The sequence below is a fragment of the Capsicum annuum genome, chromosome 9, assembly GCF_002878395.1.
Source record: "Capsicum annuum cultivar UCD-10X-F1 chromosome 9, UCD10Xv1.1, whole genome shotgun sequence".
In the NCBI taxonomy this organism is placed as follows: domain Eukaryota; kingdom Viridiplantae; phylum Streptophyta; class Magnoliopsida; order Solanales; family Solanaceae; genus Capsicum; species Capsicum annuum.
Genome location: NC_061119.1, coordinates 154,260,701 through 154,278,319, shown reverse-complemented (window position 1 = coordinate 154,278,319; position 17,619 = coordinate 154,260,701). Strand labels below are relative to the sequence as shown.

At 35.3% G+C, this 17,619-nt stretch overlaps 1 protein-coding gene across 1 annotated transcript; it reads right to left on the bottom strand.

The window, feature by feature from the left end:
• Positions 1-4,107: 4,107 nt before the first annotated feature.
• LOC107853524 (nicotianamine aminotransferase 1) lies at positions 4,108-14,871 on the bottom strand. Its single transcript, XM_047396316.1, is given in 13 exon segments — positions 4,108-4,596; positions 4,774-4,908; positions 6,793-6,886; positions 6,976-7,131; positions 7,417-7,532; positions 8,487-8,556; positions 9,498-9,581; positions 9,725-9,846; positions 9,849-11,580; positions 11,691-11,785; positions 12,815-12,897; positions 13,061-13,140; positions 14,426-14,871. Coding segments are annotated over 8 exon segments (678 nt in total). The 5' UTR covers positions 9,862-11,580; positions 11,691-11,785; positions 12,815-12,897; positions 13,061-13,140; positions 14,426-14,871; the 3' UTR covers positions 4,108-4,596; positions 4,774-4,885.
• Positions 14,872-17,619: the final 2,748 nt, after the last annotated feature.

The following is a 17,619-nucleotide window of genomic DNA, read 5'->3' as shown; positions in this document are numbered from 1 at the left end:
TTGAGCTGGTGAAGATTTTTAAAAAGAGGAAGATCAATATTGCGTGTGTGCAAGAGACTAAGTGGGTAGGTTCTAAAGCTAGGGATGTAGACGGTTACAAGCTTTGGTACTCTGGTAGCGTGAGGCGAAGGAATAGAGTTGGCATCTTAGTAGATGAGGAGCTTAGAGGGCAGGTAGTGGAGGTTAAGAGGATCAGAGATAGGTTGATGACTATTAAGTTAGTCATTGGGGGGTCTACCCTGAACGTGTGTAGTGTTTACGCGCCTCAAGTGCGCTTGGATAGGGATGAGAAGACGCGGTTTTGGGAGGCTTTGGATGAGGTGGCGAGAGGAGTGCCTAGTTCTGAGAAGATTGTTGTAGCAAGGGATTTCAATAGGCACATCGGGGCATTACCGGGAGGCTTTAGCGATGTGCATGGTGGTTTTGGTTTTGGGAAGAGAAATGAAGAGGGAGCTGCTCTGTTGGACTTTGCGAGGTCCTTTGGGTTGGTAGTGGTGAATTCGACCTTTCCGAAGAAGCACGATCATCTGATCACCTTTCGAAGCACAATGGCCAAGACCCAAATTGACTTTTTGATGCTTAGGAAAGGGGATAGGGTGTTGTGTAAGGACTGTAAAGTCATCTCGAGTGAGAATCTTTCGACCCAGCATAGGCTCTTGGTGATGGACTTATGTATTAAGAAAGACAAGAAGAGAAGGGGTGAGGAGGGTAGACCTAGAATTAAGTGGGGCAGTTTAACACCGGTGAATGCGCGGGAGATAGTGGAGAAGGTGAAAGGTATGTGGGGTGGGAGTGTAAGGGGGACGTGGATGGTATGTGGGATACAGTGGCTAGGTGCATCAAGGAGACTACTAATGAGGTGTTGGGTATGTCCAGGGGCCGGGCCGGTCATTGTCGGGGGGATTGGTAGTGGAATGAAGAAGTTAAGAAGAAAGTGGAGACTAAGAAGGAGACGTATGCTAAGTTGGGTGAGAGTAAGGATGAAGATGAGAAGCTGGCTAATAGGGAGGAATACAAGATAGCTAGGAAAGAAGCTAAGTTGGCAGTTATGGCGGCTAAGACGACAGCGTTCGAGAGATTGTATGCGGGGTTAGAAGAGAAAAGAGAGGAAAAGAGATTGTTTAGGCTTGCAAAGGCTAGGGAGAGGAAGGGTCGTGACCTCAACCAGGTGAAGTGTATTAAGGGGGAGGATGGTAGAGTGTTGGTGGAGGATGACCACATTAAGAAGAGATGGTAGTCGTACTTTAATAGGTTATTAAATGATGAAGGGGATAGAGATATTGTGTTAGGGGAGCTGGAGCACTCAGAGGACTGTCGTGATTTCAGTTATTGTAGACGTTTTAAGGTAGAAGAGGTTAAAGAAGTTGTTCGCAGGATGCGTAGGGGTAGGGCGACGTGGCCTAATGAGATTCCTGTGGACTTTTGGAAGTTTTCTGACGAAGCGGGCTTTAGGTGGTTGACTGACTTGTTTAACGACATTTTTAAGTCGGGAAAAATGCCCGAAGCTTGGAGATGAAGTACAATGATCCCTCTTTATAAGAACAAGGGTGACATTTAAAGCTGCAATAATTATAGGGGTATTGAGTTATTGAGCCACACTATGAAAATTTGGGAGAGAGTGGTCGAGTTGAGATTGAGAAGGATAGTGTCTATCTCGGAGAACCAGTTTGGATTTATACCCGGGCGCTCAACGATGGAGGTGATTCACCTAGTGCGGAGACTGGTGGAGTAGTATAGGGAAAGGAAGAAAGATCGGGACATGATGTTTATTGACTTAGAGAAGGCGTACGACAAAGTCCCTATGGAGGTTCTTTGGAGATGCTTGGAGGTGAGCAAGGTTCCCATGGCGTATATCAGAGTAATCAAGGACATGTATGATGGAGCCAAGACTCAGGTGAGGACGACGGGAGGAGACTCAAAGCATTTCCCTGTCGTTACAGGCCTCAAAGCATTTCCCTATCGTTACAGGGTTGCACCAAGGATCTACCCTTAGCCCGTTCTTGTTTGCTTTGGTGATGGATGTGTTGACGCGACGTATTCAAGGAGAGATGCCTTGGTGCATGCTTTTTGCAGATGATGTAGTTTTGATTGACGAGGGGGGGTGAATGATAAATTAGAGGTGTGGAGATAGACCTTTGAGTCTAAAGGGTTCAGGTTGAGCAGGAGCAAGACAGAATATTTGGAATGCAAGTTTAATGACTTGAGGCAGGAAGACGAGGTGGTAGTAAAGTTGGATTTCCATGCAGTGTGTAAGAGGGATAGTTTCAAGTATCTTGGATCCATGATTCAGGGGAATGAAGAGATTGACAAGGATGTCTCCCACCGGATTGGGGCGAGATGGATGAAGTGGAAGCTCGCCTCGGGGGTGTTGTTTGATAGAAAGGTACCGCCTAAGCTTAAAGGCAAATTCTATATGGTGGCAGTCCGTCCGGCCATGTTGTATGTAGCGGAATGTTGGCCAGTCAAGAACTCTCACATTCAAAAATTGAAGGTGGCGGAAATGCGGATGTGTGGGCTTACTAAGGGTGACAGAGTTCGAAATGAGACTATTCGAGAAAAGGTTTGAGTGGCTTCGGTGGAGAACAAGATGCGAGAAGCCCGTTTGAGATGGTTCGAACATGTAAAGAGAAGGGCCACAAATGCCCCAATTCGAGGTGCGAGAAGCTTGCTTTGGATGGTTTCAGGCGGGGTAGGGGTAGGCCGAAGAAATACTGGAGAAAGGTTATCAGGCGGTACATGAAGCAGTTACAACTCACAGAGGACATGACCCTAGATAGGAAGATCTGGAGGGCACGGATTAGGATAGAAGGCTAGTGCCTTTTTGGGTTGCTGGGGTAGGGCATTACTTGGTAGGGTATTATTCTTGTTATGACACCTTGTTGCATGCTTTATTACGAGTTTGTTTACTGCTCTTTGATTATTATTCCTTGTGGGTGGCGTGGGTATGTACTGTCATCTTGTTCCATGCTTTATTAAGGATTTGTGTATTATTCTGTGTCTTGAGCCGGGGGTCTATCGAAAACAGCCTTTCTACTTCTCCGAAGGTAGTGGTATGGACTGCGTACATCTTACCCCCAGACCTCACTATGTGGGAATATAATGGGTTTTTTGTTGTTGTTTAATTTAAAGCAAAATGAAGCAGATTTTACCATCTTTAGAAAAAAAAAAAAAAAAAGCTCAACACTATCAAGCATGTCCTTTGTTCAAGCACATGAGATTCACACTATCAGTTAGCATCACTGGATTGATTCTGAAGTGTAGAAATTACCATTTAGAACGGATTTCATACAAAATAGAATAGAGTAGAGGATACATACATTGGCAATAAACTGAATATTTTAGGATGATATGTGATTCTCATCCAAATAAGCTTTATTTATCCAATTCATTGTGTTGCTAAGAAGTTGTGTACCCATAAAGGATAAAGCTCTAAAATACCGAATAGCTCTTTTCTTACGAGTACTCTAAGCTACATAAGTTACACAATAGCATTAGCTGGACACCTATGGCTAAAATTTTTGTGGATGAAATGGTTATACATTAAGATAATGAAAAGAACAGTTACTATAACTTTGAGGAGATATTCAAGATAGCAACACACAGACAAATGAGGAGATATTCAAGATAGCAACACACAGACAAATGATTTTCGTTCAGTTTTGGACCCAGCAGAATAGAAAATATATTCTTTCAGACTTTAGTAGCAAGAAATCTGACATGTCGCTGGAAGGTTACCTCCAAAGCCCCAATCACAAAGGAATTACCAAATTATGATCATAATTAAAACAAATCCAGGCCAGATTAACACTACAATTGCAAATCAACAGTAGAAGTTCTTATTTTTTTTTAACTTCATCTATAACTTGAAAAATATAGTAGTCGTTGATTGAGGCATAATTGTTGTAATAGTTGTTGCTAGAATTTGAAAAGCACAAAAGAAACTATTCACTTGGTTTAACCCAAAGATGAGGATTTAAAACATCCATAAAAGAGAAACAGAGCTTCACAAGAACATATATATTTTTCTTCTTAATAAGGTACGTAAACTCAAAAACATACATATGAACTACGAAGTCTCAAAAAAGTAATAGTTATAAAGCAGAAGAATTTCACAGGGAGGACACATAGTAACTTGACACTTCAAGGCAAACAAGACATGTAATTTATAATTGTTTTTGCTACAGAGATAGTAAACAATGACATACCTAGTGTAATCCCACAAATTTCACAAGTGGGTCTTGGGAGGGTTACGGTTAGCAAACAAAAATTACATAAAGAGGTAATCATCAAATTTTTTTTATTGGTGAGATAAAGGATGACAAAATAGCTATAGCTCTAACACCTTCAAGTTAACAGTTAAATTTCAGTACTTGCATTCAGTATCTAACTTGATGTGAAACCATTTTAAATCCATATTTTCTTTAGGTTTGATGGGTCTGGAGAAAAATGAATATAGGCAAACATCATGTAGAGTGAGACAACTTTTCTGGACCTGTGATTAACCTTTTTCAAGATGTAGAGAAAATAGTGAAATGTTTCTCCAAAAGCATTCCACTCAACAGACCAGGTAAGCTCAGGATGATTAAAGAATGACACCTGCTGAAATGTGGATGGTCAATAAAAGCAAAATGCAATTTAGAAGCATATAGCAACAGAATTAGGAAGAACCAGGCTGTGAGAAAAGGTATGAATTAAAAGAGATAAGTTTTTGGTTACATCATGCTGTTCTTACTATTTACAAATAAAAAATAAACCTAAAGTTGCTCTTACTACCTGGCCAAACGTGATAGAGATAATTATGCCCTCAGTTTTCAGAACTCTATGAATCTCATGAAGCATTTTTTTCACTTTCCCCAGTATCGAAAGGTGGGGATTCCAGGGGTCACTACTGTCCACGAACAACACATCCTTCAAGGTCAAACAACATACATTTTCAGTAAGGAAGTTCGGAAACCTACATATAAGAGCTTGTAGGAATTTTGTCAAACACATAGAAGGCGAAGGGTCATGAAAAAATATAAATACTACACCATAGTGCGATATTATGATAACTACGACGAAACTATCCCATCGAAAAATCATTAGAAGATCAGCAAGTGCATATCCAAAAAGAAATTACAAAATCATTCATTATGTACCCACCAAATCTAAAAAAGAAACAATCAGAAAATTAGGACTAAGATGAAGCGTAAACATATCTCAACTCCTTAATAATACCAAAACACACAGCAACATCCACCACAACGACCTGTGTTTACAAAGAACAATTGAAGAGACGGCGGAGAAAAGAGAAAACATCAAAAATGAAACTTACCAAATAACTATACAAAGATCCTTACTTGTGAGAGAGTACTTCTAATGTACTTATTAGAGAGTTTCTCCATTGTTGATCTATGGAGAAAAGTAAAATAGCATATTTGTTGTTTGTGCAGAATGAATATGAGGAAGATGATGATTCTAGAGTCACAGACATAGGATATTTGCTAGTGTGAATTTACCGCATTACCCTTGATAATCCTAATTCATCTTTCTATACAGTAGTAACTAGATAGTTATGCTCGTACTATGCACGGGACCAAACTCCATGCTCCATATAAAAATAATAATATTCAAATTATTTTCCCGTACAAATTACAAGAAGGCATAATGTTGTTATTCTCTTTTGGTTTACCATAATATCGCACTATGGTTTAGTATTTATATTTTTTACTTGATATTATGCTTTACTTGGTACTGCCTCGACCTCTTCTATTCCTAAGACCAAAGGCTTTGGTGGTTGTTAAACTGCATGATAAATATTTTAAGTAACTATCGTTTAAACACTGATGATTTGATATCCACAGCATACAAATGTAAATGAATCCATCTACATTAGTCATTAACTTGTATGTAAATTCCTCTCCAAAACGTGAGACGGATAGAAGAAACTACAGAAGCTAACTATTCCCCTTTGAGATGGTTCCTCCATATGCAATCAACATTTAATACGAGATAGTAGTATCCCAGCAAAAATAGAGTTCACATTGACTTTTTTATTAAAAATCAACCATGTTTACAGTATCCTAAATACGTAAGCATTAATAATTCATTTCATAAAGTGACTTGGAATGTTAGATAAGCAAATAGTTCACTTACACACTAGATCACTTTGCTGCAAAAGTTACATAATGAAATACTATTGTTTTGGGATTCACGCTAAAGTCCAAAATCTTGTAAAGACCAACTTCACTAATATGTCATGGTACATTTATATTTATGGGTATGTGGTAGTTCCCAGGTAATTGATCAATTACGACTACTTGAATAGGAAATGTTGTTCATGCTGTGAATCAATGCACCAACACAAAAACTACACAAATTTCATGTTCATACAAGATGGCACATTCATGGAGTCTAATAAAATTTGACGAATGTCTGCCTTTGCATCAGCCGCAATGATACTCGGACATGAATATACCTCAGTTTTAATGGTTGGACTAAACTATATATCACCCTAAGTGATCACTAGCCTGACAGATATTATATGTATGGACGATTTCTGTCTGTCCCGCGGGAACTTTCTGAATTAGATGCAATTAAAGGCTTGTTGGCGTGATAAAAGAATCTAATTATGACCCGTGAATACGAATTCTCTAATGACTAAAAGCATATGAGAAATATTCCAAGACGTCAAAAAAATAATGTAATTTGAAAAGATAGTCCTCCGCGAAAGAGACATTTGTTCGAGTAAGAAAACCTATCTACTGTTTTCAACAACTTTATTAGCTTTGTAAGAGATCTGTTTTCTTTTACCAGGTAAAATCATCAAAGATTCTTCCTTAGCCAGCTTGAAATAAAATTCCAAGTCATCTTCGATGTCTTCGAGAAGGTTCAAATGAAGCTTGACCTACAGGGCGGAAAAGACCTCCATTAGACTATTGATTACATGTTCTAATCACAAGCTAATGGCTAATTAAGCTTTCATTTTTCTCTTACCATCACAAACATAGATCCTTCAGGTTTACTTGGTGAAGTGATGCAAGGAATATCCTTGATTCTACCATAACAAATATCTGCATCTTCTCTTAACATATTTACTATTTTAGAGAAGAAATCATCTTTTGTTTTTTGAAGGATCTGAGGAATTGCCCCCTGTCGAAGTAAGAACAAAAAGAAACAAGATACCTCAGTAAGAGATGTAGACAATTACACCTATACAACTAAATTCTTAAATCACTATTCTGTTAGCTTTCAAATAAGAACCAGAAATATGTTTACATAATGCAAAGAGTTGTTAGACCAAAACAAAATTCAGTTCTTTGGCAACTCCATTTCATATTTCAGGGGGGCATCCTATCAAATGTGTGGCTAAAAAGAATAACAGGTATTAAATTTCTTAAAGAACGCAGGCAGAAGAGAACACTATCAAGAGCAAACCTGAAAAAAGGTTGCAGGGTCACAAGTTATATTAAGATACCCGAGGATGGAATCTATGACCTGAAAACAAGAAAACACAAGATTACAACATACAACCATTTTTGTTAGAAAATAATCTTATCCTCCTTCTAAAGAGCGCCAGTCAGTCACAATTAAAGACTTTACATGACAGATTATCAAAGATCCATATGACATTCTATTTTGAAGCTACACTTTAATTTACCCTAATCTGCTTTTACTGCATCAAGAACCTTCCACAGATTACACCACTTTCTCTTCTTTTTTTGCAATCAAAAGCTCCATGGATTTTGATTCAATAAGAAAATTCATCAAAATCTCCTTAGTTTTCCCATATTGCTTTCAAGTTAATCCTCCAAGCAACTGCATCTCGTTACCTTAACTCCCAACCCATGACAAATATCTGTCACTCAATCACAGTCCATTAAAAAAACACAACATGCCCAATATAATCACACGAGTAGGGAGGATAGTGTGTACACAAACTTAACCTACCTTATGAAGGACCTGAAGTTAAGGAGGTTGTTTCCAATAAACTCTCAGCTCAAGTGAAACACAATGGAATCAAATATAGGCCTTGGAACATTCACCAGTGAAGTAATTTGCATCAAGTTTTATGATTGATTTGTATTTCTCATTCTTATGCAAATTCTATGTCATCTGTTCAAACTTTAGCATTAGAGAATCAAATGTCAGTGTGAGAAATATAAAAGAAAAATATTATTGAATTGTTGTAACTACATTATTACATTGCAGCCCTATTTATAGACACTACATTTCAATCTTTTTCCTAATAGGACACTACATTACAATCTTTTTCCAAGTAGGATTGTATATGATATTCCTATTTCTACTCATATTCTAACACTCCCCCTCAAGCTGGTGCATAGAAGACACATGTACCAAGCTTGTTATGGATGTAACTAATACAAGGATCGGTGAGGGACTTGGTGAAGATATCTGCAAGAAAACTGATAAGGACTGCTTTGGACGTCGGGGAAACCTCAACTAAAACAGAACACACTGAAAAAGTGATCCGAAAAGTAGTAAACATGGCCGGAAAGTCAATGTGTCACGGAAAAATTGTCGGAAACTGGTCTCGAAATCAAGAGATGAGTAGATCTGGAACAAGATAGTCACCAAAGAACTAGCCGTAACATACACATGCGCCGGATTATTAGATTTGATGGCTAAAAAGTGATCAACATTTGAGAAAAAATTATATGGATAAGTCGGAATGATGACACGACCCTACTGAGAAATAAAAATTATATGGGTAGAGTCGGAATGAAGACACGACCCTACTGAAAAATAGAAATTATATGGGTAGGGTCGGAATGACGGCATGACCCTAATGAAAAAGAGAAATTATATGAGTAAGGTCGGAATGACGCCACGACTCTACTGAAAAAGAGAACTTATATGGGTAGATTCAGAATGATGGCACGACCCTACGCTAATTAGATTTGAAGAGCCACCATAAAAACGTATGGAACTACGCAAATCAGATCTAAGGAGTTACCAAAAAATGCACGATGCTATGCAACTCAAATTTGAGAAATTAGACTGAAAAAATGCACGGTACTATGCAAATTAGATCTGAGAAAGTAGGAAAAAAAGTGTGGTGGCCTAACTTTTGCTAACATGATCAGTGGCTGGACGGGCGGCATATATGGGTTATAGCCGCCCGCTGGCAGCGAAGCTCTTTGATTCTCTACCAAGATCGTAGAGGCTCTGATATCATGTGAGAAATATAAGAGAAAAAATATTATTGAATTATTGTAACTACATTATTACATTGCGGCCCTATTTATAGACATTACATTTCAATCCTTTTCCTAATAGGACACTACATTACAATCTCTTTCCAAGTAGGATTCTATATGATATTCCTATTCCTACTCATATTCTAACAATCAGTAAGTTATTCAGTGTCATTCTGTTTAAACTTACCATTTGAGAGTGAAGTGTCAGTCCAATTGGTTGTTGTCTAATGTTAGTCGGAGTGATTTTCTTTTGAAAGAGAAAACTATTGCAAAAAGCACACTACTTGTAAAAATTACCAAAGAAAAGAGCTTAATGGATAAGCAGCAGTTCACGGGGCTGAAATGCTCTTCAACACCTAAATTTGGCTTTATAAGTGAAAGCTAAAATTAATTCTTCCACAAAAATAAACATATGATAGCAATAGAATGACCATCTTAAATAGGAAAGTACTCATGTTCTTTTAATATGCCTTTTGGATTATTTGTAATAAGCTAACCAAGTCGCCAACCAGTTAAAAAATCCATCTCTTTGATATGGATCCGAGTGTAACAATAGGGGCAACTGATCCAAAGATTCCCATAGGCACAAAGGATTTACTTCCAAAAGTGAGATGAGCATAAACTTCATCAGAAATAACTAAAATTCCAGATTTCGTGCCATTTCTGTCACCTTACAGAAATTAAATCACCTATTTATATTCATAATGACTTAGGATATCGATATATTACAGCAAAGAAGTGGAGGAGCACTTACCTTTTTCAAGTGTTGTTCTGTGTAGAAATTGGCACAAGGATTTTTCTCCACAATGAATAGTGTCATATAATTGTATTTGGGAGGTTCAATATTCAAAGCCTGCTTCATTTATCATCTTAAATGTGTTGGAGATACAATACCTAGCTTAGTAACCAACCTTTGATATCCCAAAAACCATATAATAGGGAGGCATTTTGACATACCTTCAAAAACCAAGTAAACACCAATTATCAATTAAAAAAATCTGCGTAAGAAGGAATGGAGAAAAACATTGAACTAAAATCTCATAAACGGATAGGAAAAGACAATTGGTGAGCAAATTTCTATAATCTTTGATCTTTTTGACCCACACTTCTAGGAGGATGCAGCATTCACCCGTCATTAGTACTACTACTAGCATTTATGCAAAATATAACTCAATAAGACTTGTCTTCTTCCTGTACAATCCTATTGGCTCAAAATTAATTCTATGAATGGACTTGGCAAACTAGTTCCCTGTTAACATTCTCTTTTTGTAGTACTCTTAACTTTCATTGGTTGGATGCACAAGTTGCTCGTAAGTTTAAACATCACAAATAGTTAAACGATGTTTACATTGTGTCTTGAAATTAATTTGAAGAAAAAGACAATTAATAAGGGTAAAATAGGAGAAAATAAGTTGTCTTTTCTTAATATGTCAAAAATAACAAGTAAAAGTATAAATACAATTAGGAAATTAATGGCAAGTAAAAGCGAACAGAGGAAGTATATATATATATATATAATTATCAATCCAGGTTTATGATACAAATAAATTAGCAAGAAAGTTTACCTCGTGCAGGACATCCTATTCGAAATTCATACATGATGGAGACCCCGAGGGCCCTTGTGTTACTGCAATTATGTTATGTTCGCAAGCAAATTCCCCCTTATCTGTTTCTCTTAAAAAGGAAAATTGCTTTCTTCCCTCCAGAAATTTTAACCAAAACCAATATCAACCCTCTTTTTCTTTACACCTTGAGAATTGAGGGTGTTTTGTTAGTAGTAGGTGAAGAGATGAAGATGTGTGGTATTTAAACAATACAAGATGAAGTTGAAACTATTAAAGTGTACCTTCAATCTTTCTGAACCTCTTTAAATGAAGTTTTCTTTTATGGGGTGGTTGTAGAAACACTTTTGATTGACATCTTAATATGTTCCATATCAAATTCAAAGAGGGTACATTTTTCTCAAGGGTTTCTTTCAACACCTTATAATGTGTTCTCATAAGGAAACTCCGGAGGATGGTGTAGATTTGGAACTTTGGAATGGACTTCATTGAAATGAGGGGGCAAATTAAAGATTAATATTCGATATCAGATATAAGTTGAAAGAGAGTAAAAAAATTATAATCAAAGAGATCAAGCATTTGTAATTTCATAAATGATATATATAGATCTCTTAAGAGAAATGCAGAAGATTACTTTGAAGAAAGTAGCAGGACAGGTAGAGTATGAATAGAGATTAACCTATATTACTAACAATAAGAAAGGGTTAAGGGCCTCCAACGCCTATAAATAGAAGCTTCTTTCGGATTAGCAGATGAAGATGATGGAAGAGTCGCAGCAACACTCATCGATGAGCCAACAACAAAATAGAGCATCTAGACTGCATTATTGATTTGTAACATCATTTTTAATTACCAAACAATAAGAAATCTTAATTAGCTCTAATTCGTTTTCTCTTTAATTAATTTTCTGAATTCACAATTAACTTACCAACCCTCAAGATACCCATAATTCCTTCTAGGGGGAGGTGCTGTGTAGTATTGAAGAAGAGGCATCACTGGTGGACCTTGATAATACCCTACTACCTGTAGTAATATTAATTCAATTAAAATCAAGGAAACCAATCAACATACTAATGTTATGTTCGATCCATTTCAACAGCTAATAGAGTACGTAAGATATAAATCAGTAAAGATCGAGAGAGTGGAACTTCATTAAAATTTTGAATGTATAGATCTACATACCCCTTGATTGACACACATTAATATATAAATCATGTTATATTATTGAATAACAAGATTAATAGAAAGTACCTTGAGCAGGATAAGGATAAGTGTACATTGGAGGCTCATTCATCTTGTCTTCTTAATAAGAGAGATATATGTTTCAAAGCAATAGAAGAAGAGTACTGATTCAATTTTATAGTGAGATAATTAAGTAGCATACTTACAGTTACATTGAGACTAAAGTTATACGCAGACCCCACGTTGGATATTTTGTTATCGTATCAAGACTAAACATTGAAGTGATGTTCACCAATTGTTGACTCTTGTATAGTGCATTATTTTTGTTCTGTCCTTGTCTCTATACAAGTGACAGTGTGCGTACCCTTATATTTGTCAATAATAATCGAGCTCAATCAAGGAAGACTCTATCCTGTAGGAAATTTCCATTCCACTTAAATTAGGTTGCATTGTTCTAATTTTATTAGGTAAATATTATTATGGATCATGCCATCTAAAATAATTCCGGTACTTGAGTCCTTGATCGATTAGTTTTAGGTTTTGCCAAGTCCTTAATTAATTTATGAGTTTTTGCCAAGAAAGGAGAGGGTGGGGGAGAAGAGGAAGTGTTATACATATCAAAGATCGTAAATTGTACTATGAATTACGTAAAAGAAAGAAACATAAGTGTGACCAATGAATACTCACCTATAGTGTGCACAACGAATATCACAAATGTCACAACAACCAAGCCTACTTTGAGGCAATAAACGACTTTTTTGGCTAATTTACAACTAAATTTCAAGGTTCGGTGAGATGGTACAACCGACTTCGTATTTGAAAGTTGGAATAATGAGACTAATACAATTTGAGATAGCATACAACACGTACCTGAAGTCTGCTGTATACAGAATCTTGTCTTTCCTTCCCAGGCAATGCAAATTTTAAGTCAACTTGGATATGTTCTTTGGCATCTATAAAATAAATGAAGGATCTTTATGTAATTACCTTAGAGACTGCACAAATTCCTATAGAAATTGCAATCGGAATAAGGAAGGTAAGTGCACATTCATTGCTTTTTTGGACATTTTTCCATTGGCTGCACACACACAACTATAAGACATCTGATCTCCATACCTTCAAAAATGTCTTGATAAAAAGGATCACATATGACAATGATTTCCTTCACCTGAGGCATCTTAGATAAAGTGTAGAAACTGCAACATTCCAATAAATTGTCATCCAGGCAAATATGTGATTGAACTAGTTAAGTAGATAAAAAAAAATTCTCTCAAACTGTGGTCTCAACACAATTAACTTTATACAATAAATGGATTTACGTGTTTGCAGGTGCCCAATGTGTATGAAAATCGATTTTGTGGCATTATAAGAAAGACAATGCTGCTATATATTCATCTATTGCCAAATGTGAATTCGTGCAAACTTTACTATTTCTCACCACAAGGTACATTCTGCAGATGTAACTTATTCCAGTGTATGGTAAAATTTCAGTGTCAGTTAAAGATGAGTAGGGGAGAGAGCAAAACAAACGGACATGGAGAAAATTGAAAGAGTAATCCTCGATTTTCTGAAGAAAAATAAAAATCAATCATAAGGGATTGATTAGGCCAGATAGGATAAACAAAAAGAAGAAATTCAATACTGAAGAACATTGAAGAGCAACATGAATTTAAGCATGAAATTGGTAAATCTGAAGAAAATTAGGACAAAATTCGAGATAGAAAACTTACAAAAACTTAGGATAAAAGGAAAAAAACTATAATAAATGGGATAAAAACTTACCAATTAACAAAGAACTGATCAGAAGGAACTAGTTGTTCTAGCGTTATGAAAAACCTGAGAGTCAATGTATATTGGAAGGAATTGAGTGTTCTAGAATTATATAAAAAGCTAAGAAGCAAGCATTGAGTGAATCCGTACAAGACAGATTTTTGTTTGAGGAGAACCAAAAAAGGGTTGAAGATAATGTATTGGGTTTTCATGTTTATAGCTGAGTCGATGAATTTTGAGATAAAAATTAGAACATAAAATGGAGAAGAAAAAGAAAGATGAATATTGAGACAAAGATTGACCTAAAATTGCTGCATCGAAAGAAAGATGAATATTGAGACAAAACTTAACCTGAAATTGCAATATCGAAAGAAAGATGAATATTGAGATAAAGCTTGACCTGAAATTGCTACATGAAGCATTCTTGAATATCTGGAGAGGAGTATATGTGAAAAGTGAAGATGAAGGTGTGTTGATGAAACAGTGGGTTATTCTAGAACTATTTACCATTGGGCAAAAAGATTATTTTGCCCCTGATCGTCCTGATCTTTCTATATCGTAGAAAAAAATGAAGAAAAAAAAAGATGGCTTGACCTGAAATTGCTACATCAAAAGAAAGATGAATATTAAAGGACAAAGCTTGACCTGAAATTGCTACATCTAAAGAAAGATGAATATTGAGATAAAGCTTGACCTGAAATTGCTATTGACCTGAAATTGCTACATCAAGCATTCTTGAATATCTAGAGAGGAGGAGTATATGTGAAAAGTGAAGATGCAGGTGAGTTGATGAAACAGTGGGTTATTCTATAACTCGTTTACCACTGAGCAAAAGGACTATTTTCCCCTGGATGTTTAAAAGAGTTTTAAAATTAGGTGTAGGTGATGTAAGTCTTAAATAGAGGTGACAATTACTTTTATTATGAATTAAGAAAGTTGGAAAAGTTTAAAAATAACTCATAAGTTTTTTAATTTACACTTTGATTCAAATGTTAATTAATATAACAGGAAAGGGGGGAAAGCGTGTTTCTCACTCTTCTCATCTGTTGTTGTTTTCTCTCTCTTCATGATTATTGTTGTTCATTGTTGTTGCTGTTTTATTCATCATCTTCTGTTTCATTATCATCATCTTCTATTTCATTATTATCTTCATCTTCTTCTTGTCGACCATTGTTGTTGTTGTTGTTACCGCTACTGCTGCTATCTAACCAATTTCTTAGGTCAAATTTTGTTTTCTACATCACTTTCCACTTTGGCATTACTTCATAGGTGACTTTTAGTAAGTAAAATTATGAATTTTATTTGAATTTGTCATCTGGGTACACAGTTACTACTGTTTTTCCAACAATGGATAGAACTCGATCATGAATCAACATAAGTGCCCATAATTTAAACAGATCACTCATCTGATACATCAGATGATTAATCTGCTACAACAGAAGATTTATCTGTTGCAACAGACTAATTATCTATTGCATCAGACTGATTATCTATTGCATCAGACTGATTATCTGTTGCATCAAATTGCTTATCTGTTGCAACAGATGATTAATCTGTTTGGAACAACACAAATCAACCCCAGCCATAAACCCAACAGATAACCAATGTGTTTCAACTCTTGTTATTGCTACTGGATTCAAAATTATTCCTTACGTCCAATCGTCAACATGTTTGTTGAGAAGATAATAGACAGAATGAAAATTAAATATTCCCTCCATCTCAAATAACCCCCCGTCCTTATCTGTTGTGATAGATGATTAATCTGTTTAAAACAACACAAACCAGCCCCTGCCACAAGTCCAACAGATAACCAATATGTTTCAACTCTTGCTATTGCTACTGGATTCAAAATTATTTCTTACGTCCAATCGTCGACATATTTGTTGAGAATATAATAGACAGAACGAAAATTAAATACTTCCTCCGTCTCAGATTAATCGTCCCAAATTTCCTAATTTGATTTCTTATTTTACTTGTCTTTTTTCATTAATCAAGAAGAGATAAAAAAAATTCCATGTGTTTACCCTTTGCATTAATCATTTTTTCTTCAAATTAAAATGTAAACATCATTTAATAGGGGTATTATGATAAATTAGGCATGTTATTAATTATTTTTCTTAATTAATGTGTCATCTCAATTTGGGATGGGTTAATTTGAGATGGGGGGGGGGGGGGTATGAATTAAAATGTCAAAGTCGTGCAATAGACTAATTATCTGTTGAAACAGACTGCGTATCTGTTGCAACATATGAGTAATCTGTTTGGAACAACACAAATTAGCTCCTGCCACAGACCCAACAGATAAATCTTAAATCTTGCTATTGCTACTGGATTCAAAATTACTACTTACGTCCAATCGTCGATATGTTTGTTGAGAAGATAATAGACAGAATAAAAATTAAATATGAATTAAAATGTCAAAGTTGATCAAACATAATTTTTCTATTAAACTAAAATAAATAAAAATACATATACATAGATTTAAAAAGAAAGAAACAAAATAATCTAATTATTATTATTATCATCTTCATTATTATTATTATTATCGCCAGCTGGCCAATCTTCGACCGGCAAAAGCAGCGCCTTCCTCATCCTGCGGATCTCCCGCAACGTCCTTACTCTGACAGCGGTCAACTCCCACTGTATATCATGAACTTGCCTCTGCAGTTCTTGTACGGCATCTCATAAAATAGTGATATCCTACATTGGATCAACCATATCTAGAACATGCATAAATTGACAAAAAATGCAAAAACAAAAATAAAAAAAAATCCAAAATTAAAGTAATACAACGTATATTTACACAAAAAGCAAGGAAAAAAACTTACCAGAGACGGAAAATCTATCAATTCCTTGAAGAGAAAGTAGTTGAAGGTGTAATATGAAAGACAAGAGTAAGAAATAAATAGATATGTGTAGTAGAATGAACGAGTAAGGAGGGACCTAATCTATTTATAGAGGATTGAATTTGAATGAGTTAGGTAAAAAGGCGTGACTTTTCACCTCCATTTATTAATACTGGTGCCATTTTTATTGAGTTGAGGCAACAGATTATATATATGTTGCATCAGATAACCCATCTATGACAACATGTATACCATTTATTACAATAAATCTATAATCTTTTGCATCAGATAATATATTTGTTGCAACATATATCGTTTTAATAATCATCATATTTTTATCTTTAATCCAAATTTGGTGACTTTTTTATTATATAAATTAAAAAAAAACAGATTCAAAAATAAAAAGGCGCAACTGTTCACCTCCATTTATTAATACTGGTGACTTTTTTATTACTGTGGAAAGTTATGACTTAATTAGTTCTTTTCAGTAACTGTTTTTATTGAGTTATGGCAACGGATTATACATTTGTTGCATCAGATAACACATCTGTGATAACAGATATACCATTTGTTGCAACAAATCTACAATCTATTGCATCAGATAATATATTTTTTGCAACATATATCTTTTTAATAATCATCATATCTTTATCTTTAATCCAAATTTGGTGACTTTTTTATTAGATAAATTAAAAAACATATTCAAAAAAGAAAAAGCATGACTGTTTACCTCCATTTATTAATTACATTCAAACTGGTGACATTTTTACTACTGTGAAAATTTATGACTTGATAAGCTCTTTTCAGTAACCATTTTTATTGAGTTATGGAAATAGATTATATATCTGTTGCATCAGATAACCCATCTGTGACAACAAATTACCATTTGTTGTGATAAATCGATAATTATTGCATCAGATAATATATCTGTTGCACATATAAGCTATCTTTTTTAATAATCAAGATACTTTTTAATCCAAATTTGGTGACTTTTTTATTATATAAATTAAAAAAATAAATTTAAAAATAAATATGTCGAAAAGTCATGATCAATTATTA